Source organism: Cavia porcellus, unplaced genomic scaffold (assembly GCF_034190915.1).
Source record: "Cavia porcellus strain 051 isolate PalLab524CR breed Dunkin Hartley unplaced genomic scaffold, mCavPor4.1 scaffold_10, whole genome shotgun sequence".
NCBI lineage: Eukaryota > Metazoa > Chordata > Mammalia > Rodentia > Caviidae > Cavia > Cavia porcellus.
In genome coordinates, this window is record NW_026947493.1 from 81529234 (window position 1) to 81554962 (window position 25729).

At 43.0% G+C, this 25729-nt stretch overlaps 1 protein-coding gene across 6 annotated transcripts in view; it reads right to left on the minus strand.

Annotated features, from left to right (window-relative positions):
• The window catches only part of Samd12 (sterile alpha motif domain containing 12), a 381899-nt gene that overhangs the window by 45056 nt on the left and 311114 nt on the right, over nucleotides 1–25729 (minus strand). Inside the window, exon 5 of one of the 6 annotated variants that reach the window (XM_063257660.1) lies at nucleotides 17647–17708. The exons of the other annotated variants lie outside the window; for them this stretch is intronic. Coding sequence (XP_063113730.1) covers nucleotides 17662–17708 — 47 coding nt within the window. The 3' untranslated portion in view covers nucleotides 17647–17661. Of the gene's footprint in view, nucleotides 1–17646; nucleotides 17709–25729 lie in introns of those variants that run through there. 6 annotated transcript variants of the gene reach the window in all.

Consider the following 25729-nt stretch of genomic DNA (forward strand, 5'->3'; position numbering starts at 1 on the left):
TTCAAAACAACCAAACGAAGTTGCAATAATATTAATAAAACAACCGATACATTGCTATTTGTTGAGTATCTATTATGTACCAATAGCCTTCTTAATGCTTTACATACAAAATATTTTATGAAGATTTCAAAGCCTCAATGAGCACCAATTTTCCTCATTACAAATATGATCATAGATGGGTTTGCCTTACACGAAAGGGCTTTTGTCACCATATGCTACTCTCCTTAGCTGAGCCCTGGCTTCATTTTCTGCTCAGACCACAGCTCTTCCCATTCTTCCCATTCTGGGTTGGATTCCAGTGAGATACGAATATTAAAGAGTTTGGATGCTTGCTTTCTGGCAGCCATCAGATCTTTTTTTTTTTTTTTTTTTTTTGTGGCACCGGGGATTGAACTCATGACCTTGCACTTGCCTGGCAGGTGCTTATGCCACTGAGCTAAATCCTCAGCCCCTGTCACGTCTTTATTAAGACATCTTTTTCCTTCTATCCAACATCAAGAGGAGCAGGGATTCACAGCCAGACTGCTGGCAAAGAACCACTTCTTGAGAGCTATGTGCAGAAACTAGGTTTTCTCATGTTTTTTACCCTACAGAGCTTGGGATAAGATGCCATTTTCTTAAGATCTAGTCTAGGATTAAATAGGTCTGGTCTGGTCATCCCTTTGCAGACAGAAGGGATACTTTTACAACCCAGAATATTCTGCAAGATTGTGATCAATTCATATCATCGCAGTCATATGCAAAATTTGTGTCAAACAGGTTGTCTCAGTCGATCTTCCTAAAAAAATATTAGCAGGATATTTTTATTTACAGATGAAAGCCAGGCAGCTTTCTAGAGAGTTCCACTTGATGAGAAGCTAAAACCTCTGCCAAAAGGCACTGGGGGAAAATACTATCTCTGCCCAAGTCTTCATCTGACTGCAGCCCTGGTACACACCTCGACTACAACTGCAAAAATGAATCCAAGTGAAACCACCCCTCAGTTTGTGACTCTTAAAAACCAAGGGAAGTAATGATGTTCATTGTTTTAAGTGGCTATGTTTTGGGATCATTTGTGATGCATCACAAAGTGTACGATTAGCTCATAGAACTTTTGAGATGATAGAAATTCATTTTGAAGTCAGATAGATCTGTATTTCTATTCTCATTCTGCCAGTGTCTGGCTTTGGTAACCTTGAGGAACTCATTCTACTTTGAAGTCTCAATTTCCCCATCTTCAGAATGGAGATAATAATAGTACTTAGGCCTGTTTTGTTTTGTTTTTTTTTTGTGCTTATTAAACACAAGGCTTGGCATACAGTATGTAGTCAGTAAGTGGAAGCTATAACTATGATTGTTATTACAATCTTTCGATCTCATTTGGCAAATATTTGAAATACTGATTCTTTCTAAAAGTACCAACTACAGCCTGACTTGATTGGATTATGAGAAAGGAATCTTTTTACGAGGAAGACGTGCTTGGTCAGAGAGCACAGATTTCACCAGCTTTTCTGGCCGATGGTGCTGAAGGACAAGTGAGGATGAAAAGACCCTAACCAACCATCTGCTGACTAAGCCTTTTTCTTCCGTCCACAAAATGCTGATTAACAGTATTTTGTAACGCAATTAAGGCTCCACCTAAGAATGAATCTTCCTTCCCCCACCATTCCATCACTTTTCCGTAGTCCGCAGGAGCCCGGGGCCCAGCCTCACCGTTCCCTGCACTCACCCGGCCTCCAGCTCATTAGTCCTGTCCCTGGGATGGTATTCATTGATTTTCAGGGCCAGTGCCCAATCTTTCTCTCCCATCTGTCCTTTTACGGTCTGTGCTGAGGTCAAATGTAACAGCACGCTCATTTTCTGAGAGCACATTTTCTGATGTCAGAGCGATTAGATTCTTCCTCCTCCCACCCCCTTTCAGACCCACGTTTCTGTTGGTGGCCCAGAGGTTCTTTGCGCTGCGTAGTCTGAGAGTGGGTCTGGCAGATGACTGACCTTAACACTGGAAGTGTCTGTCCTCACACTCAGAACAAGACTCATGAGGGAAACTTACACTCACTTGCTCCTCCACTTCTGACTCATGATGACCCCTTCCCATATTCATGCCTCTTCCTTTTTAAGCCCAAGGGGCTTATTTGTAAGAACAAGAAGATGAGTCAATGTGGTCATCTCATTGGATCATGTGTTATCTTCACATCACTATCACAAAACACCTAAGACAAGGAACTTGTAAAGAGAAAAGTGTATTTTGGTTTTTAGAGCTTTAGCCTAAGAGCGGGCAGATCCATTCCTTTGGGCCTTTAATGGGGTGCCAGAGGGCAATGGCAGAGAGGATATGGAGCAAACTGTGTGTCTCATGGATAAGAAGCAAAAGGAGAAAGAGACCCTGGTCCCATTGCCCCTCGTAGGACACATGTCTAGGGACCCAAGGACTCCCACAGGCTTTGCCTCTGGAAGTCCTCAGGCCCCCAGCAAAGCCATCCTGGGACCTGATCCATTAACACATGAACTTTTAGAGGGTCCTTCAACATCTAAAGTATTGCAGGTGGTGAATGGGTCCGTCATGGGAATTTTAAAGATGACTGTATTTCTTGAAAACAATCTTGACTTTTGCTAAGCTTTATCCTATGTTGCTGGGCTTGGGGACAGCAGATCTGATTATTGATCCTGATTTTGGTGCTGATTAGATGTAGGAAGTCAACAACATCTGATTCAAACAAATTTCTTCATCCATAAAATGGGGAGAATAATACTTGTTTCATTCACTTTCCATAGAGATCCAATGAGAAGATATTTAAAAAGGACCCTGAAATTTATGTATGTTAATTTTCTTTTTCAGTCGGTACCAGGGATTGAACTCACAACGCCTGCTTGCAAGGCAGGTGCTTATGCCGCTGAATTAAATCCCCAGCCCTTGTATGTCCAATTAATACAAACATTCCAGTTGCAATATAAGAAGTTCCACAATAAATATGTCAGGTATAATTTGATGCCCTCCCCATCCAACATACAAAACAGAACAATGACATTTGAAAGTTACGTCCCAGCATGTATAAATAAAACTGTATGGACAATAGAAAACTTAAGAATTTATGTTTGGCAAAAGATATTCAAGAAAGAGCCTTAACTCAAAGACAACAGACTGTCAAAACATAAGCAATTTTCAAAATCTTAAAGTAGGTATTATTCAAAATCTACAAGAAAGACAAACACAGCAAACAATTAAGATAGTACCAAATGGGCCCACACCCAACTCAAACCCTGAAGTTTGGAACAGGCTAATCTTAGGATAGGGATATCTAAGTGACTAAGTAGCGTATTAATTATGCTCCAACTCCTCGATTATGAGAGTGCAAATTAAAACAGCCAGATACTCTTTATATTCATCAGATTGTCCAAAATTAGAAACCTGGATGATACAATGCACTCTGAGAGGAGGAGACAATAGCCAAACCATCTGGACTGCAATATGGCAGCATGTAGTAAAATTAGGCACAAAAGTTCTCTACAACCCAAGACTCTCCACCGTGGGTCTAGAGCTGCTAAGTTCTTCCTCATATATGCATGAGGCAACCCAGGTGTTTATGACCAGGGTAGTAAAATATGAAATTCCGAGCAGCAAGTGGAATCACAGATTAGACCAGTGATGGCAAACCCAGGGCACACATCCCATAGGGAACGGTGTATATTATTGAAAGCCTTAAAAGGTTCACATCATGGGAATAGACTGACAAATGACAACATGCAGATTTCAGAAATGTTGAAAGAACAAAAGAAACTATTAAGTCTATAGCACAACATCGTCTGTATGGATTATAAAAATCCACAGTCAGAACAACAGTATATACCAACAATATATCAATGCATCAGCACTTTTTCTGGAACTAGTGGATAATAGAAACAGCTGTGAAGAGAAGGGGGAAAATCCACAACAGTCTCTTGCAAGACCTTAAAAAAAGGTGTCCCATGAATCAAGGAATATGGCTACCTCAACTCTGTGTACCTGAGGAGCACAGAAAAAACCTGCATGCATTTTTTCCTGCATGTATTTTTTGCTGCATGCATTTTTGTTAAACGTACATATGCAGGTGCATGGGTGAAAGATCAAAAACATTTGCAATGAAATATTAACAATGCTTGCTTCCCAGTGCTGGCATGGAGCACGATTCTCACTTTCTTCTTTTGCTTATCTGTATATTTTAGACATTCTACAATGGGCATGCATTCCTTTTATACAAAAGAAAACAATGTATTTGAAAAATCCTAAATATAGGTATCATGTTTTTCAGCCTTGGTAATCTGTGCTCACACCCATGATAGAGATTTTGGAGTTTTGTGTTTTTAGAGTATGACCCAAACCTTCTGGTTACTCTCATGAAAATGCAGTTACCCAAATAAAGAGCTCTGCATAAAGAGAAAAACTACAGCAATGTGTTTATTTTGATGGCTCCACAAAGAAACACATGATCGTACAGAATACATCTCTAGGAACCACTCAGTCTCTTCCCTTATGCTAGAGATCTGTTGGTAAGGAGCAGTTTAATTACCTGTCTTTCTTCCATTCAGGTGTTAAATAAGTTTGTTGGCTTTGGTTTTGTAAAGCACTAGGATTTTAGGACATTTGTAGTTCCTTCCATGTTTTCTACAAACATTTCTATACATTTTTGTAAGGAAAACCAACTATTCACCTTTGTTTATGAAATGAACGCATTATTCTTTCCAGTTTTCATTAGTACATGCTTGCATTACACAATGATTACAAGCCTTGTGTGGAATTCTTATGTGTAGATAACACATCTTAGTTCTTTTTCTTTCAACCTTTTCCCCTCTCCTCCTTCCTTCCATCTCTTAATCATCTTCTCATTTGGACAAAGTCCAAATCTCCCTAGTTCCTACTATATTTTATTTTGTTCTTTATTTATATTTTGGATTTCTCATATAAGAGAAGCCATGTGGCACTTACACTGTATGCCTGATTTATTTCACTTAACATTATGGTCTCAAGGTATATCTATTTTCTTAACAATGACTCGTTTATCCTTCCTTATGGTAGATTAGTACTCCATTGTGTATAAATAATGTATTTTCTTTATCTTTTCATCTGTTGATAAATATACAGGCTGTTTCTAAGATTTAATATGAATTGTGCTGCTCTGAACATGGGTATACATGTATCACTGTGATGATGCCTCTCACTCTTTCATGAAGACACCTAGAAGGGGAACACCTGGATGAAATTGAATGTCTACGTTTATTTTTTTGAGGAATCTCCATGCAGATTTCTACAGTGGTGGAACTAGTTTACATTCCCACCAATAACGTAGAAGGGCTCCCTTTTCCCTGCAGCCAGTTGTTAGTATTTGATCTCTTGAATATAGTCATTTTTTTTGGAGTGAGATGAAATCTCAGAGTTGTTTGATGGCCAGCAATGTTGGACTTTGTTGCTGTACTTATTGGCCATTTGTATTTCTGAAAAATGTCTATTCATATGAAATGAATAATTATTAATAACAATTATTAATAGCTGAGATTAGAATGGTAAGGGAACTACTTTGGTTGGATAAAGTTTTTGATGAGTTCCTCAAGTTTGAAGGGGATTAAGAGTCAGAATGAACTCTGATGATAAAATGCCCTGAATGTGATAGGAGGAGGAATTTTTCTTTGTGTCCAAAAGAGAACAAAACATAGGAAACAAGAGGAACAGAGTACATGGAGAAGAACTGAAAGGAGGCATAAAATACAAAGAAGTAACTGGAGAACAGTTTTCATAAATGTGCAGTTTCCTAAGCAGGGATGTCCGTGATAAATCCAAAGGCCTCAGGTCGGTCTACACACGGGTTCTCTCCCCTGCCACACGTTTCTCCAGCAGGTTGATTTTTGCAAACAGCATACAAGGCTGACAGTTTTATCACAGAGGCAGCATGCATGGAAGTAGGAGCCCAGTGAGAGGAGGCCTGAGAACGCAGAAGGCTCGTTAGCATCCACAGCAATCCCGACTTTTACACCTATCTTATCTAGGGCTCTAGAGTGACCGCAGTGGGCAAGCTGTTCATTTTCCTCTTTATCGAGTGAACAAACCCAGAGCACGTCGACACAGGCAGATAACTGCCTTTGTGGGGACCTGGACAAGATACCAAACCCTGCTAAATTCCTACAATTAGACACTGTGGTGCCAGACCAGGTTTTGGAACGGCTTCTACAGCTGAGTTTCTTCTCTGAGTTTCTCCAGCTATCTGAATCGGGGTTAGGGGCCACGCTCAGTGATCTTTAGTTGTAGAATGTTTGCCTACCATGCACGAGGCCCTTGGGTTCAATCCCCAGCACCACAGAAACAAAATAAATAAACCAACAAAACTCAGCCTGGATCACTTGAAAACTCAGCCTGGAATTAAGGAACCAGCATCAGGTATAATGATAAAATACTCTGGTTGCTGCATGGAAAGGTGAGTTTGGCACTGAGTCGCCTTGAACTGTCCCAGGCGTGTCACAGAGTTATCTTATTTAATCCCTATTATAATCCTACGTGGTAGAAGTTATTCTGGATGTTTCACACAAGAAGGGGCTGAGCTTGGGAAGACTAAATCACTTGCCCAGCCTCTCAGAGGAATAAGAAGTGGTGACACCAGGGTTTGACCCAGACCTCTTTAACAGAGTCTGGTCTCTTCTATTCTGTTATACTCATCCTTTGTAGGAACATTCAAAAGATACAGCGGCAGCCTTCAGGGAATATTTAAAAGGTGAAAGATTTGTTCCATCTGAATAGAAACTAGAGTGTTATGGAATATTTAACAAAAAAAAGGACTGACTGGTAAAGTGATCTCTTTTGGTGTTTCCGTCATTTCTGATGATGGGTTTCTGAACTTATCACAGAATCGCTGAGTTGTCTAGGAAGCCTCAGAACATCTTTAACTAAGTAGATCTTTCTTGGATCAGGGTGAGGAAGGTAGGTAGTGTTTATGGTGAATTTTGACTGAGAAAAGTTAATCTAGAGTAAAGGAAATGGGAGTTCACTCTAGGCAGAAGAATTCATTTAGTGCAGGGATGGAAAAAAACTTCAGGGTGGAGCCTTAGAGCAGAAGCAGAAAGGTAAACAAGGATATTGTTATAGCTTCTGTTTAGATGTCCCCTAAAGCCCAACACAGTCATAGAGGCTTTTCAGAGACGGTTAGATCTCAGGTGTGTGCTGGTGGTAAGAATGTGTGGTTACTAAAGAGTCCACTGACTGGTTTGGCATAGTTTGAGACTGTTAATGGGAGGCCACCCCTGGGGCTGAGTAATACCCACTCTAAGGATGAGTAGCCTGGATAAAACGTAAGGGTCATAAAGAGGGTTATTGATTGTTGCTTGCTACTTCACTTTCTGCCCACCATGAACTGCTTCTCCTCAGTGGTGCCCTCTGCCATGCCATGCTGCCTTGCAGCCAGATGATTATGGACTGAGTTAACTATGAGCCAAAATAAACTTTTTCTCCTTTAACTCTCAATTTGGGGATTTTGTCTTAGCAATAAGAGCAAAATACCTAAGATAGATTTTCGTACCTGAGAAATGGAGTTGTTACTGTGTCTGTACTTAACTGTGTGGTTAAGGAGCCTTTGGAACTGGCTTGTGGGAAGAGTTTGGAGGAGTTAGAGATGCTGGCTGAAGAAGCAGCTGTGGGATATCTCGAACTGTACTTGATGGGAGAGTCTGGTCATAGCTCAGAAGAGCAGAAAGCTGACAGAAATAGTGCTGGTAAAGACCAGGCTCAGGAGTTTTCTTCTGGGAAGAAGAACTACATTGGCTGTTGGACTCCAGACAATGTGATATCTCTTGACATAAAGGCTGTCTGCATTTTGCTCATGCCCAAACACTCTGCCTGAAACTAAGATTAGGGGCAGTGGACTAATTAATTTTGCAGGAGATATTTCCAGACAGTCTAATGTTGAGGTGGTGGTGTGATTATTGTGGGGGTCAATTAGCCAGATCTATGTTGAGAATCAAGTGCAAAGAGCCCAGTGAGAATGATTTAAAATTTTGTGAATTTGACCAGAAAGGAAGCTCCAGCAAAGCCATGGACTGGAAAGATAGAGCAGAGGAGAATATGGTTAGCTGAGAAGGAACAGGACAATGAAAAAGATGAGCAAGGACATAACAAGAAAGAGCAGCACTCCAGCCTTTGCTGACTTACGATTGCAAAGGTGAAAGGCTTTGTTTCAGAGTCTTTGAGCTGCAGAATACCATGTTCCAGAATGTCAGTGGCCTAGACAGTCTGTTCATTGAGAATGGGTTCAGAGTGTTCAGTGACAGGCTATTCCTTCAGGCCAAGCAACTGTGCACTGAACACCTACTATGTAGGTAGTGAACACAGTGCTACATGCCAGGAATCCAAAGATGCATATGGCAGGAGCACACAGGCACCAGGAGCCACCTGGGAGCAGAGTGAATATTACTGGTGGCCTCCAAAGCACCTTCCTCATTCCAATTATGCAGTCTCAGCCAATCATCACAATCATCTCTTGCATCATGGGCTGCTTTACAAATGGAGACCAGTCTTTCATTAATCCAATCAGAGCTTTTGTCTGCTGGTAAGGGGAAGAGAAATCCTTCCTCTTCACAAGAATATCGATGAGAGAACTTGTGCTAGCAGCTGTGGAAATAATTTTTATACTATGAAGGGATTAATCCAAATTACCCCAAGAGACAAGGCCAAGAGAAATAGAAAAATGAAGTCCTAATAATTCATGAACCATGGGCCACTCTCTACTTGAAATCAGTGTATCTCTTTTCAATTTTCACATACAAACACACTGCAGGTTGAGTTGGATTTTCTGTAATATGCAGGAGAAAATCACAACCATTTCAAGGAAAGTATAAAAATAGATCTTACTGGCATTATGGAGCGAATGTTATCACATGAACATGATCTGACTGATATGAGACTTTAGAGCACAGGCACAGACCCCAGTTCTGGGACACGGGGCTGAGATTCTAAGGCAGTGATGACTTAGGGGAGCTTTAATAGATGAACTAGAATCTGATGGAAAGGAAGTTCCAGGAAGACACTGCAGCACAAAGGCAGGAACCGTGTACTATTTGTGAGCAAATTCAAAGGTTGAGTATTACTATATGGTGAAGCTCAGTACTTGGCTGGCTGGGAACATGGCTGGAAAAGGCTTGGGTTTCCTTCAACAGATAAAGAGGTAGAGTGAAGAGGTTTAGACAGGAGAGTAATGTGTCAGATTTACAGACAGAGAATAAAATTAGAGGAGCCAAGACTGGGGGGCTTAGTTGGAGGGGATTCATTTCTTCACACGGATACACTATGCAAAATGGTGCCAGGCACTTAATATAATGAAAGAGGAGGAAAACAGACACACAATTTGTTCCACTCCGCACTCCCTTCCTATGTCCAAAAGCCACGGGGCCAAGAGATCGTGGGCTGAAATAGCTAAAACCTTGACCAATATATACTTTTATTGCCTTATAAGTTGGTTATCTCACATATTTTATCATAGTCACAGGAAGCTTTGTAACCCAGACCATAAGAGGCAGAATGGATTGGTAGGGATGGGTTTTACGTGAAATCTACGCACAGTAAGAACTAATTCTTACGTACCTCAAATACAGCCTAATTCCTAATGATGAATTGCTTTCCTAAAAACTACTGCATGCTGAATTTCCCTTATCTGAAACGTTTGGGACCAGAAATGTTCTGGAATTTAAATTTCTGAGATCTTGAGATGAGACCCAATTTCTATGTAGTGGAATTTATTTGTTTTATATATACTTTACACACATAGCTTGAAGGTAATGTTCTACAATATTAAGAGTGCACCTGTGTTTTGATTGTGACCTATCATTTGAGGTCAGGCATGGAATCTTCCTCTATTTAGGTGGTAACTGAACATTCTGGATCTGGGAGCCCTTTAGATGTCATATTTTACCATTAGAGTAGCTCAACTTGTGTTCCATTTTTCTCATGACATAAGGATTCTGTCGTATGGTTTCCACAATAAATGTTTTGTCATTGCTGCATATTACACACACAATCCTGTTTTACTCTTGGTGTGCAGGAAAACGTCCTTACCCACTGGGGCCCTGGCTCTGACCAATGAGAGACCAGGAGACTGGGAGCCCAGGGCACATCGGTGGCTGGGATCTTGGATGGGTGGCGGCTGCATGCAGCGGGTGCTGAAAACCACGCTCAGATTGTCAGGCTGACCTGAAGTCTGCCATGGGCACAGGCAGGCTCGATGCAATCATGGCTCCACAGCCACTCGTGTGGCCTGAGCCCATGCCTTGCGTCGCTGCTCTCTGACAAGGTGACTAGGTGACTCCCTTTTCGATACATCAGAAGACACACACTCTCCTCTAAAACAAAAGTGCAACAAATGGAAGCCAATTAAAGTACGTTCAGTGTTAACTGACAAAAAGCCCCAGAAAGTCTTCCTATTAAAACACTCTTTTAACTTGTTAACATACACTTCTCCTTAAAATACTCAACTCTCTAAAACAGATCCAGCTTAAGATAAATACAGCCACGAGCACCTCTTTATTCATGAGAATCTGTTCACGCTCAAGGACCATCCGCCGAACAGAGCTGCTGCCACTGTCAAAACACCGCATGAACTAACAATTAGTTCATTTGTCGAAATAAAAGAATTTATTATCTAGATCACAGAATTTTCTTGAGCTGCGATTCCTGTTCTCCTTAAGTCATCTCAGATATCCTACACAACAGTACGCTGCGAAGTAAGAAAGGTTGTTCAAACGGCATGTAGCTTCTCACAGGAAAGGCTTGTGATGCCTCCTCTGGCCGTCTCTGTATTAAGCAGCAGCCATGGAGCCTTCCCCTGCTCTTGGCTGCGGGTAAATTGAGGGTTATGACTGAGCCATAACATGAACCTGGACTGGAGGCATGGGACCTTCCTCGGGTGGGATGTAAGATCCAGGCGTTGGTGCTCTAGGAATAGCAAGGGATCATCAGCAGGAGTGGCTTCTAAGTGAATGAAGGTGAACCCACGCGCTAGGGGACAGCATGGTGGGCCTTACAGGAGGCTGGGGACGTGCTGAGCAGCTCCTTCTGGGCCAGACCTCTGGGACGGGACACTCAGCCATGGGGCTGACCAGGGCTCCTCTAGCTGAGGCCAGAGAGTGCTGGTGTGGGAAGAGAGGCAGTAAGGGGGATGGCCCCTGTGATGTGCAGGGGCCCAATGGCCATCTCAGGGCTGGCCTGTCCTGGGTTTGCATCCTGGCTCATGAACTCCAACTTCCTACTTCTGGCAAGCTGGCTAAACTCTCAGAGCTTTACTCTCTTAATTTAGAGGAGGAAAAGTAATATGGCTGTGTCATAATGAAATCAGAGTTTACATGAAATATCTGACACAGTATTTGGCAGGCAGCGAGCACTCAGTAAGTGGAATCAAACTTGCTCTATGTGATGGAAACCTCCCAACTGTCCCCAAGGCCTAAAGAACCAAATACGAGGCAGATAGAACACTGAGATCCAAAGTTAGTCAATGAATTGCTTCTTCCCCTAAGGCATGGACACACGTAAGGCACTGGGTAAAATCCCAGGAGGAAAGCCAGCCTGTCCTTCACAGGCCTATGGGCTTCACTAAATGGTTCTCTGTGTCCTTAGTACCCTACGGTTTGGGGAGTTCTGGGGCTGTTCACCTGCTCCTCACACAGAGGTAAAGGGAGCTGCCCAAGTTGCAGACCTTGACCGGGAGGCAGCACTACCTGTAGGGACAGCTAGAGTCCAGCTACGTTCACGGAAGCGGAGAGAGTACCATATGGGATGGAGTGGTCCAGTGGTGGTGGTGGGTGAGGGGCGGAAAGCAGGAAAGGCTTCGTGGGGGAAGTGAGCTGTGATTATTGCTAAAACCCCTCGAGTCTGGCCTTAAATTTACACCTTGCTGCGCGCACCTCATAGCGGTGGTTCAAGAGCCTGGGGAAGCCAGGTTTCAGTCCACAAGAAACGCAGTGGCACGGGAGCTCTAGATAAGATAGCGGGGTGCCTGCTGCCGCAGCAGGGCAAAAAAGCCAGCCCTGCACTGGCTATAAATGAGGTGATTATCTGGCTCGAAATGAGATGGCAGAGGCAATCTTGCCACTGAAGCTGTCTTGTCCGTCTGTCGCTCACTAGACCTCTCCACACCCCCACCCTGGCTGTGTGCACTGAAAACTTTTTGTGTTTTGGTTACTGGTGCTTTAGAAGTTCTGTCCCCAACTACTTTCTCGGGATGGAAATTTAATCTTCGAAACTGTTCTGCACTGCTGGCCCCAGAATTAAAAGCAAGCACCTTCAATGGGGAAATTAAATTTATTTGATATACCTGTACACGTATAAAATTGAATCCAGCACCCGTTTGGTTTGTAGGCTTGCATGAAATGCTTTTAGTGATATTCTGTACCTAATACCCAATCCACAGCAGAGAGGGGGGCCAAGCTCAAAGACCTTGTCTGTCCTGAACCCATGCAAGGTGATCATTAGCCAGGAGCGGCCGTCATTTTCTGCTAGAGCTTCTCTCAGTGTGTCTGGCATCATCCACAGCTGAGGAGTCTTCCTTGGGGAACTAAATATTCAGTTGACTGAATTTTCATTTAAAAAAAGGGGGGGGGGTAGATGCCCAGGGGGAAAGATATTTCAATTATACATAGCTATATTTCATTTTACAGTCTCCTCTCTTAAGTGTTCTCATCGGACTCACCCTGGTGCTGCGGAGGGCAGAGCCTACAGTGGGCACAGGCAGATGCCTCAGCTTAAGGAAGGGGCTTCGTGAAATAAGGGTTGTCCTTCTAGAATCTTTCTGTGTTCCGTGATTTAACACCTACAGAAACTAATAGCTTTCCTCCTGGTGGTTGATTAGGACATGCAGATCCCTAGAGAGCAATGAATGGGGACATTGAAGGGAGTTTGGGGACACAGATGAGGAATGGGGGCTGGGTCCCCTGTACAGGGTGCTGGCAGCATGTGATGCAGCTTTTGCTAGGCCCCAGAGGATGGGCTGGGGCAGGGATGGTCATGGACAGAGGGACCTGGCTGATTCCCTTGTTATCAAGTTGAAGGTTAGGTACAATGATAATCTTATGGGGAAATTTGATTTGATTGGGTTTTCAACCAGAATTGTGGAAAGACTTCAGTCCCTGAACTGAGGCACCAATGTACGACCTTGTTCTGTGACCTGGATAGCTGAGTGAGTTAGCCCAGGCTCCACAGGTGTCTTCCTGGAACACGGTGTCTTCCGCATGGGCAGCATCTCTCCACTGTGATACGGTCATCAGAGCTCCCAGCCTGCTTGGCAGCCCCTTCTAGCTACCTGGCTGTGTTTTTATTTTTCTCATTCCCTTCTCTTTCAGTCTCTCTTGCTTTTCTCACTTTCTCTTCTCCCTCATTCTCTCCTTTCTTCTCTTTTTCCTCTATTTTCTGTACCTCCTCCGCTTCCCATCTCCTGCTCACTCCCCTGCCTTATCCCAGCCCCTTCCGTTCCTGTACGGGACACTGACAGAGTGCATTATGGGTAGTGAGTGTAGTGAGACTGACAGCTCACTCTTGACCCAAGCAGTCTCCATCCTACTTGCAAATATCAGGGGTCTGAGCCAAGCTTTCTAGGGACAAGGCAAGTATCCTCTCTCATCTTCTGCAGGCCATGGCTACTCTGGGTATCTCTGTAGAGTGTCACAACAGAGTGGGAAGAGTGAGGAAGTGTTACTAAGAAGCAGGAGGGACCTATGGAGACAAGGGAAGCACGGGCTCATCACAGACATCCATGGTGCCAGAGACCTGGCAGCTGTTAGGAAGCTGCAAAGTGGCTTGGCCCCTTGAGGCTGCTGTGGTGAGATGGGGCACCATTGGGATACTTCCTGGAACCAGGCAGAGATGACATAAATACAAACATACACAATCTTTGTGTTTGGCAAAACCCTCCCCAACCAACGCCAGGCCCACGGAAGGAAGAAACGCTGACCAAATGGCTGGAATACTAAAAGGCAACAAAGAGGCAATTTATATGAAACTCAAAACCCACTGATCCTTAATTCCAAAACATTAACCAATTGCCAGGTATGCACCAAGAAGATGCCCAGCACGGGAAACAAAACACCTGACCTTGCAGTTAGTAACTGTCTCTTCTGATACAGAGTTCTTCTGTTTCTATCTTTTTGAAAGGTTCTGTTTTACCCAAGAAAACTGCTTCAAACACTTTTTACACATACGTGCCATTAAAACTACACTGGCAACTTCAACCGTAACAGTAACGATGCTTTAAGCTTAGTCTCCTGCAAGTGAAGCAGATTTTATCCACGTGAAAGTTGGCCACGTCTGCTGTGGGTAAAATGATGAAAGATGATGGGGAGATGGGAGTCACTAGTCCCCTATCTCAGAGCATAATTTAAGTTTTGAGAAATCAGTCTTGAGTTAATTCGCAGTATGTCAAGCATTAGGCTGCAGTGAATGTTCCCACTCTGGGGTCTTTAGGGCCAGAGGTGACAGGAGGGTGTAGATGGGTCACAAAATGATGGAACATTTCATCTTCCCAATGCCCTCTATCAGTGCCATGCCTCACAGAGATTATGATTCATGTCCCACGGAAGACACAGCGAGCTAGTTGGAGGTGATCGTAGGTAACACCACCCACGCCGTCATCCATCTCTCCACACCAGGCTCTTTGGAGATAATAATCAGTAGCGTATGGAAACTGCTCCATTCCTTGGTCCTGAGGTCTTGCTTCATCCACCCATCACTGTCACCCAGCTCTTCCCATGACAAAGGAGGCAGGAGAGGCCTTCTGCTTCCTACAGGAACACGGCATGGAGGTCCTCTCCAGCACTCTGCACCACTGTGCTCTTCTCAAACTTTCCTCCACGCCGTTCGGAACATGCCCTTCCTTAGTGCCCTTGGCCCAGTTTTCCATCATTCTGCAGCCCTTGTAATGCCCTGAGATCAGCCCTTTGTTCCTCTCCCACACTGATCTCAGAGGCTGAGAATTCTGCTATCATTTTTCTCCCTCCCTGACACCGATACCTCCTGCACGAGGGTCCTACAGATCCAATATTCCCAGTCTTTCTCTGTGATTGCCCTTACAATTTCCCTGATGGCTTTCCTAAGCATGCTGTCATTGCTAATGATCATGAGGTGGCCCAATCCTATCGAGCTGGTGCCTTTGGAACCCTGATACCTGCCCAAACTTTCCATGCATAATCTTACAGAATTACAAATCTATCTCATGAACTGTACTGTTGTGATGGTCCTGAGGCAGACAGGGGAACAGGCTACAGCAGAAGGGGGACCCAAATACACCTGGATCTAAAACCAGCCAGGTAGGTAATTTATCCTTTATTTCTTGTCTTTCAAAAATAGAATCTGTGCAGTTGGGGGGTGCAAGCTCAGTTGAAGAACATGTGGCTAGAACACGTGTGGCTGTATCTTGGAAAGGAATGGGTTCAGCCTGGGTTCAGTCTCCAGCACATGCACAGATACGTGCAGACAAATAGACAAACACAAACAGATGTACATAGATAGACACACACAGTCAGATACACAGTCAGACAGACACATACAGACACACACCTTTATCGTTACTCTAGAAAAAAGTAGATGAATAAAGAATAAAAAAAAAGGTGACCCTAGACCTTGTCTTCTAAAGAGGACAGTTATCAATATTTAAGATTTTTTTCCAGAATTTTTCTAGGTATAGTGGTTGAGATTAAATAATAAATAGACACACATACTCACATATGTAATTTTTTCATTCAGAGCTTACTCTTCTTAACTAGAGTAAACACATGTGGTCACCCTACAAATTACACAGGGGCTTTATTTTCACATTTGCTATGAGGACATATTTTCTCCTGCAAACAGAGCTACTCCCAGTACGTAGTTACCCAGGCTAAACCTCAAATAAAACCTAGTCTAAGGTATAAGCTAAGTTTCATTTCAAAGCTAAGCCTAATGGTGGTGAAGCCCCCATTTTTCAGTCTTTAAAATACAGATTATAATTCATACCTTAAAGGCTTGTAAAAATTCTCGTAAATCACATATATGTAGATGACCCTCACTAGTGTACCAGGAAATAATTACAAAGCGGGCAGAGAAGCACCTTGTGTCCACATCTGATTTGGCTGGATTTCACAGGTATTCTTTTCAGCTGCAGAACCCATGCCTTCTTGTGTCTTCTGGGGTACTCCGGGTCCAAGCACACTGCAACTAGAATTTAGCAATCACACAGCCCCCCAGTTTGCTAAGCTCCCTGATCATTCCTTCGCTCCTTGGTTACTGACCCTGAGCCCAATTCATCTCACACCACTCTGCTCCTGATACATGCCCAAAGCACCATCCCAGATCCTGCATAATCATCCCTGTAGATGGTGTTCAGGACCAGTGACAGCTGTTCTCTGTCCTGAGTACACTCAAAACGCGGCCAGGTACCTACCATTCTCCCATCTCATTCTTGGTCTGCCTGTGGGAGACAAAATCCTAGGGGAGTTATGCTTCCCCCATGATTTCATCAAACACTTCCTACTAGAAAGGCGTTTAAAAGCCACCACAGTAAAAAGAACCACGGAGTTAACCCAATTAACTGGTGACCTATCTGAAAAGCTGAGACTATAGAATCCAAGGGATACACAGAGATCTTTTCTAACCAAGATGGGTACTGTGTTCTAAGGATTTCTGTATCTGCCAAGGCCTGTCTATTTTCTTGATACTGGTCAAGTGAAAGTGTCTTGATTTTGCCCACAGAACTCTGCAAGATTCATGGGTCCATGGGTCCATTCACTTCACAGCTTTGCTTGGATTCAGGGCCCAGATCTGGGCATGATGCCTCTGGTTTTGTGTTCCTGGTGTAACCTGGTCAGTCTTAGCCTCTTTTCTCAAGAACCTGGCTGACCAGAACTACCGTCTGGAGGTCCATCATCCATAGGGATTGTTGAGACCAGTCATGACCTTGAAAAATGGCAGGAAGTCAATGCCTTTCTTTTCCCAGTGTTCAGAGTCATACCGAACACTGATCTCTTTTTTATTATGTACAAAGACCTTTGTAAATGAAATGCTTTCCCCTGACTTTACTCCCCATTCAGGTAAGAGTTTCACTGTAGGTTGCTTTATTCTAGTATGAGGGATTATTCCAGGCTACAGCAAACAAAAATAGCCTAACAACCTGGACAAGCAAGCTGTTAGAGATACCAGAGGTTCTCACCACTGGAGCCAGGCAGACATGGAGCATTTTCACCTTTCTCTCTGTCCATTGAAAAGCACAGGCATTTGCAATGGAGGAAATGAAAGGTGAGTTCGACCCAAAGCTGGAATGTTCTGGGCCATCCCCGATGTGTGCACTTAAAAGCGAAATACAGCAGAACAGGAAATGGACTGAAGTTCAGTCATTTCGTTTTACCCCTCTGGGACTATTACAGTTCTCTCTTTATCTGTGACATGAAAGCTTAGCCTGGGCTTTCATTACCAACCACTTTCCTCATCTGGATTTTTGAAGTCCTTATCTTTGGTTTGCCACATCTTATGTGAGTTTTTTTTTTGTATCAGCAATTGGAAAGTTATATATTTTTTGTTACCCATAAGTGTATTTCCTTGCATGAATATATTTTTTGAGTGTCTACTATGTGCCTGGCACCATGCTACTGTGCTCAGCATTGTCTTACTTAAAATATCAAAGAACATCTTACCGGCATGTACTGAACTTGGCCTCGCTATGGCCTCATAGACCATATAAATGGTATTCTGCCCTGCAGGATTCCTAAGGGAAGCAAAAGTGAGGATCATGGTGAGAAAATAAGACTCTTTCCTCTCTGAAGTGCTTCTAAATGGCTGGCAGCAGTGCACGGACTATTATCAGATGGCCCCTGTTCTCTGATTTCACCCTAAATCGAGGGTGAAAGCTGACAAGGTCAACATCATAAAGTTCTATTCATGATAATGGTGATGACACCGCACTTTCATGGCAGGTGCCCCAAGAGGAGTAAGACGGTCTCTCTGTGGCTCAAATGAACAAATAAACAAAGCACATCCACCTGCCAGGCTCCGGTACACCCAGGCCCAGACTCATGAACTGTGGATTCTCATTTTAGATCCATCATATGAAAGCTGGCTAACTATATTTCAAACTCGCAGCAGATTAGAAATAGCAAATTCCATGCTTACAGGCAAATGACAGCTGTCAACCACACAGGCGGAGTGGGAGGCAGAATCCACGAAACAGACACAATGTCTATAAAAATACAGCAGACTAGGGCTGCAGACAAACAATTTTAACATGTCTTAAAGAGGTTAGGGCAGGTCCAGGTAGTTTTCCTATATGACAGTCCAGCAGCCCACTATTCAAAGGCAAAGCATGTAACCAATGTGTCTTAGAAAGATTTCTACACAGAGGTTGGGAGTATAAGTGACTGTCCCATGCAGCAGTTCTGAGTGAGGGGGCGGTGAAGGCTGAGGGGATATACAGCGGACATGGCTGGACATGGCTCCGGCTGTCACAATGGGTGGTTGTGGTGTTGGGAGCACCAGGGGTAGCTCAGGAATAGAAGCCAAGGATGCTACCAGTCATCTTATAATGTACAAGAGAAATCTTCACAACAAAGTACCTGGCACTGAATATGCCAGTACTAAGACTGATCAAGCCTGGTTTAATGGCATGCAGTGTAAAAATCTGGAAACCTCATCTCTGTGGCCTGTCTCAGTCCCCACTGATGTGGGAGGAAGAGGCAGCCCTGTGTCTCATCTGTCAAGTCCTTCTACCCGCCAAGGTCCCTTTGATCTCATCTTCACAATGACCTTGAGACAGGAGAGCTGAGAAGCAGAAGGCTGAGCAAAGTTTGCCAGGTTGGAGGGATGCCCTGGCTCCCCACTTCGGGCTTGTTCTGTAATGCCACTCTTCTTGAGAGCTACTTATTTCTAGAACAAAAAGGAAGAATCGAAGTAGTACCAGTGGCTAATATGTATCTAGTTTAATTTTATGAATTAAAAAGAAGACCTGGACTTACTTTAAGGCATGGAAGCTCTTTCATTTATGTGTTCATTCACTCTCTGGATACCTACTGAGCACCGAGTCTGCCACGCATCATTCTAGGTGCCTGAGCACAATGGTGAAGGAAGCAAATTTCACCTGTCAGTAGTCTGCGGGTCAGAAGAATCTCAGCCTCGGTTACCAAACATGTTCCAGTGACGCTGGATGCTATCCCTCAATAACCAAAGCTCATACAATCCCAGTCTCATTGGCTGTGTTCTGTATTCCTTATGTGCCAGTTACCTGGATGATTCTCAGTGAGCTTTGTATACTTGTGTAATATATGCATTTGCCTTTTCTTCTGCCCCTTGTGATAGTCTTCCTTCTTCTCTGATTACTCACATAACACATAGCCAGCCCTCGAGATACAGAAGCAATGCTTCCTGATGCTAGCGCTAGAGGCTGTATGATCTGGGCTCTCACACTGCATTGTAAGGCAGCATAGCGTTAATGATGGAGAACAGGGAAACTGATCTGCTCATGTGTCCTGCTTCCACCATTACACTGAATATCTTGAAACGATAGTTCATGGTTGTGTCGGATTCTTTCCCCCTTCTTCCCAGCACTAAAGTGCCCAGCTCCAGGTCCTAATGGGTCCTCCTCTGTGACTCCCAGTGGGCATTTGTCATGCAAAGAGGGGTGCAGAAACAGCAGAAGAGTGACCTGGAGTTTGTCCTCTGTGGCTACCTTCCTGGCAGGCCATTGTGGGCTGGCCTTTCCGACTCATCTCTCTCTAGGTTGCAGTAGCTGCGTCTTCTTGTTCATTTAAATTAGAGGATGGTCCCAGCTCCATGCTGATGTGATTGCTTGGATATTGTACGAGTTCTTGTGACACTGTCTAGAGCCAGGCCATGAAGTAGCAATAAGGTTCTTTCAGAAATCTTCAATTTACAGTGGTTGGGGATATAGCTCAGCAGCACAAGTGCCTGCCTGGCAAGTGTGAGGTCATGAGATCAATCTCTAGTACCAAAAAAAAAAAGAGAAAAAACACTCTTTCTCTTTCCTTTGGTCAGACTATTACAAAAGTAAGACTGCTACTCATTTTAGTATGCCAGTCTTACAAAGTGCGTGGCCCATAGAAGATACTCCATAAATGTTTGTTAAAGTGTAGATGAGTGAATGCAGATGTTACGATCAAATTTTAATCAATCTTGGAGTTTTCATTTGTCACAAAAGCTGCCCCCATCAAAGGCTTCGATTTCCTCAGAAGTAGCACATTATTTTTTTTGAACTCTACCAGGCACAGTCCTACTTATTAGCACTGCTGTTCTTTGTCATTTTAAGGTTTACAGAAAACAGAAATAAGGCGACGTCTGGACTTTCCCCTTGAGCATCCAACAGTGCTTCTTTTGAATTCTTCATCACTAACCTCAAACACAAAACAAAATCAAAGCATGAAACTTCTGTCCTAACCAAGCCCCGGTCAGAAAACTTCCACCTCTGAGAATACATGTAATGACAGTTTGGTAGACAAAAAGGAAAAATATGAATTCAATGAGACTCTCACATTTCAGCAAAAGTTTCTACCCAAAGTGAATCTGACACAAAAAATGAATGTCAGCCTCAAAGACCTTCTTTTTGAGTATTGTTGCTGTTAATGTGCAAATTGCTTCCAACTTAATTTGTGTTTTCTTTGCATATTGTGAGGGAGTAGACGGCACAGTAATGATGGCTACTGCTCACTTCTAAAGTTTGTGCAATACGTGATGGGTTCTATGCTGGAACTCTTCAGAGTTTTTCTTCATGACTGTACCATAAGATATTAGTTCTGTCATCTTGCAGAGGGCAAAAATGAAGCTGGTAAGTAGGACTTGAGTCCAAACACGCTGAAGTCACACACTGGGGTTGTCTTCTCTCTGGTCACCCCCAGTCCCCAAGAGAGTTGCATGGATACAGAAGGATTTCTGAATTTTCAGCCCACCATATACTGGCTTATTTGGTGTAGACTTTGACTTTTTACAGTCTGTTCAGGGAAACGACATCTTTTAGTTCTAGGAGGGGATTTGGGATAATGCCAAGGAATAAGGCAATGATAAAAAGAACAGAAGAAAAGCAATTTCGCCAATTTTCAAAGGTCAGCCAGTTTCTACATGGCAATGAAATACCATTTATATTTCTGTTAATAGCTTAAAAACTTTCCCAGTATGGGAGAGAAAGTCCAGGACTCACACACATTTGACTATGTCTTTAAATGTTACCCCACACCTAATTTATACTTTTGAAAAAGTAGAATACAGAACAGATGGAGCAGCATAAAGCAGATGCGGAGCCTGAGTCTGAATAGAGATGAACAATTCTTCAGTTAACAATAGGAAAAGGAGGCGGCTGTGCAGACATCATGGAAGAGAAGCAGTCGCGCAGGAAAGGTCACTGAGAAGTGCCCGGTTGTCACAGGGAAGAGTAGGGGGACTCCTACATGACCCTGGAAATGACATTGCTGAATGTCCTGCTGGGACCCCAGCAGGCTCTTGTGGAAGAGCAGGAGGAAGCTAAGGGCATCTGAAGACACAAGGCCATGGGAGGGAATGGGAGTTAAGGCAGGACTTCTGGGGTAGGGTGTGCTACCGGAAGTATTTTCCACACTGACGGGAGGCAACTGAACAATTCAAAGCAGATGAGGGAAAGAAGATATACCTCTTTTTTTTTTTTTTTTTTTTTTTTTTGTTTATTTATTTATTTATTTTTTTAAATTTTATTTAAGGAGAAAAGAAAAAAAGAGAAAGGGTACAAGTTATACAGATTTGCAGAAAAAAAAATGAACAGTAGGAAATTACTAGTTAATGGATTACATATTGTCATCTTAGAAATAATTGTTCAAGTCACAAAATTAAAGCTTGTAAAGTAGACATTCCATCAATGATACTGCAAACAGTTCTGTTCAATGATCCAATAAAACTCTGTGATATCATTTTCTATCTTATACACTTAAATATACATGCAGTTATATAGTACAGAGCACTTTCTTTTCCTCTCTTTTGTACAATGACTATTACACATTTTGGGTTTCATTGCTCCCATGGTTCTTATTACTTTTTTGGAAGAGAGTAAAACCAAATGTGACATAACAGAACAGAATCGGTCAAGTCAAAGGGGTGGACATAATAGATAATGTGAAAACATAATACAAGGTGATCAACAATGGTTACCATAATGCCTCCCGCTATCTCTAATAGAATTGCCTATATTGTTAGTTACAATACAATTGAACAAAACTGTAAAGAATAAAACCGACAAAACCAAAACATTGGAGACATTGTAGGTCTTCAAAAATAGATAAAAGTCAATGAGAATGGGCGTCATAATGAATCTCATTATCTTCACAGCTGATGCCTAAATTTTCGAACCTGATACTATTCAGCAAAACAGAATGGGGGAACATCAGTTAAAAACCAGATGGTGAGAGTAATACAGGGCTTTAAATCGAGGTAATGGAAAGTCAAAGTGGGTTACTATAATATATCCTGCTATTTTTTTCCTTTAATTAAAAGGATAAAAATAAAAAAGTAAATAATGGAGTGGAGATTGAGATAAAAGAGGGCATAACAACGAAACAGCACAGATCAAAACATAACCATTTAAGCAGAATAGTGTTTCACCACCAGATAATCCTGACCTAAAAGTAGTTACCATATTATCTCTTTCCTTGAAATCCTTGAGTACAACTTCGTATACTGTAGCATTAAGTATATCAAAACAATGTAAAACCATTCAAGAGAATGACAGCATTACAGAGTATTTAGAATCGACTAACAGAAAATGAACAATGGTTTCTGTATAATCTCCTTGTCTTTAAAAGGTTTTTGCTTATACTATCATACATAATAAAATCCAGTAAGATACAACCTATTTGGACCATTGGAGACAGAAGGACAAAAGCTAGATGAGACTTCAAAACAAGATGATACTAAATCAGTATTACCTACTAAGATGTCATTTTCTCCAAAATAGCTGTTCCTATCATCCAATCTTCTCTGCCTCATTTCTGTTGAGCTCTTATTCTGTCAGTAGCTGTCAGTTTGTCTTCTTCACTTTGTTCTCTGCTCCATTCGTTGTGGCCTCCATTATTTCTGGATTCTTTGTATTTTTCTTTTTTTAGAATATCCTGCAATACTCTCTGTAGAGTTGAATTGGTGGTTGCAAATTCCCCCAGTTCCTCTTTATCCTGGAAGCACCTTGTTTTTCCATCAATTTCGAGGGACAGTTGTGCAGGATATCTCAATCTTGGCTGGAGATTATTATCTTTCAAAGCTTGAATTATTTCCCCCCAAGCTCTTCGTGATTTGATGGTTTGTGCAGAGAAATCTGCTGTAATTCTGATGGGTGCTCCCTTGTAAGTGGTCTGCTTCTTGTCTCTGACAGCTTTTAATATTCTGTTCTTGTATTGAATTTCTGGAATTTTTATTATTATATGCCTGGGTGTTGCTCTGTTTGGGTTGTAGGTAGCTGGGGTCCTGTATGCCTCATACATCTGAGTATCTTTACCTTTTGCTAAATTAGGAAAATTCTCCTGGATTATTTCTGTGAGTAGCTTTTGTAGTTCATTTGTTTGTGTCCCTACTTCTTCTTTTATGTTCTTAATCCTTAAGTTATGGCTCCTCTTATCATCTTCTTGTCTTTGTATTATTGCTGTTTGTTTCTTTGTTATTTTTAAGAAGTTTTTCATTTCATTCTCCCATATTACAATTCTGCCCTCCAGTTCAGATAGTCTGTCCTTAGTTTCTTTCAAGCTGTTATGCCAGTCTTCGATAGACTTCTTAGTTTCTTGGTAGTCCCTTTGAACCTGCTTCACGTATTCTATGCTTTCCCTGTTTTCTCCATCAAACACTTCTCCCCTCTTTTTCTGTTCTTCCATTCCACCATCTGTTTTTTCTTGGGTGGTGCTTAGTATTTCTCTAACTATTTTGCATACTTCTAGCTTCAGGTCGTTGATAACTTCATTCCTGAATTGGTCTATGAGGCTCTCTATATGGCGCCTTATGTGTAATGGTGCGGTGTCTGTTATTGCCTGTTTCTCAGAATTGGGGGCCGAGGAGCCTTTCTTGTTGCTGCCTCTTCCCATATTCTCTGTTCCTTATGTATGCAAGCTTATATGAGAGGCCTAGCTTCTCTCTCTGTCAGCCACAGCCTGATCGAATTGCGCCAGTTAGGTGTTTCCACTCACTGCTGCACACCAGGCAGCCTACGCGGGGGCCCGCCCCTCCCGGCCTCCGTCAGGCTCTGGGATCTGGGTTGGGCCAGCCTACGGGGTCCGCCGGCAGCGTCACGCAGGCCAGGCACTTTTCACCAATTCCGCCCGACAGGGGAATGTGTGGCTGGAGTCGCCAGCGCGCCCTGCTCCCGCAGGACTGCCCGGGCCCAGAAAGTCCGCTGGAGTCAAACTGTGGTGGAGTGTCAGTTTCTCTCACTCACCTCGCCACAAGTCAGAACATGCCTCCCTGCCTGTCCTGTTTTCGACTCCGTTCACAGACTCCCGTTCTCAGAGTTTCCGTGCGTCTCTCTCCTTGCCGAGCCGATGTAGAGGCAGCCAGCCACCGCGCGGCGGGAAACCCAAATGGCGTGGGGTCCAGCCTCAGCAGCGAGGCTTTTCTGTTCCTGTTTTAGCACCAGGACTGCATTCCGAGTTGGTTTCTCTCAGCCGAGTTCGTTCCTGAGTCAGCAGAGCATAACTCCACCTGCTTATGTCTCTTTAGTCCGCACCATACCTGGCTTCTGAGCCTAGTTTTCAGAGAGCCTCCGGTAGTTGCTGTTATCTGTCCGCCATGTTCTCCCGGAAGTCCTCAGATATACCTCTTTTTGTGGCCAAGTTTTGTTTTATTAATTCTACCTTTGTATTCAAAAAACTTTTGTTCTATGTGTATTTCCAAACATGTAAAATGAGGGAGAATCATAGTATAGTCCCATGACCCCTCTCGCAGGTTTAACAACCATCAGCATTTGCTATCTTGTTTCAGTGCTATTCTATCTGCATCTTGATACTTACCTGGTTCTTGACAAAGCACCGTTTCTTAATTTCCTTGTTCATAAAGTGTACCTACTTCCTACCCTCACTGGTTGGAAGAAAAGTTGTCAAGTGTTCAGCACAGAACCTGCAAAGAAAAATGTTGACTGAAATTCTTTTATGTGGACACAGGAAAGCACTAACTGTGGAAATGGAAAAATGAGATGTTCATTGTTAAATGTCAATGTAGAACAAAATTAGGACGGGAAAAATCAGGCGATTTGGGGATTCTTGTTTTCAATATTGGCTATTATGAAAGTGCAACTCTTCAGACATATGTTTTACTAAACGAAAATAGCAGGTATTGCCCAGAGGCACAGACACATGCCTCCTAGACCAAAATCAACATCTTAGTCAATTCCTATGTTTACAAATTGGTTTCTTAGTCACTGTATTGCCCTAAATGCCATCAAAAGATGGAGGGAAAAAAAGCCTTAAAGATATGGGTGCTAGCTTTTGGAAAGTTAAACCTTCCATGGTGAAGACTCCAATTCCAGGAGAAAGAGTCCAGGAGACACAGAGGAGCACATGTGAAAATGCAATTTTCATGCAGAGCTGTTTGCATAGGAGACACAGAGCTATCCCTGCTCGGAAGCAGCAGCACCATGATGGGGAGGGGCAGCTGGCCCTGCCTCAGGTGGTAGAGGCAGAAGTGATACTCCCAGCTGAGGCTGTGACAGTAAACAGCTCTTAAAATGCTCCCACGAACTGTAAATGCACTCAGCGCTCCTCTCCTAAGCTGTGAGGAGATGGTTTA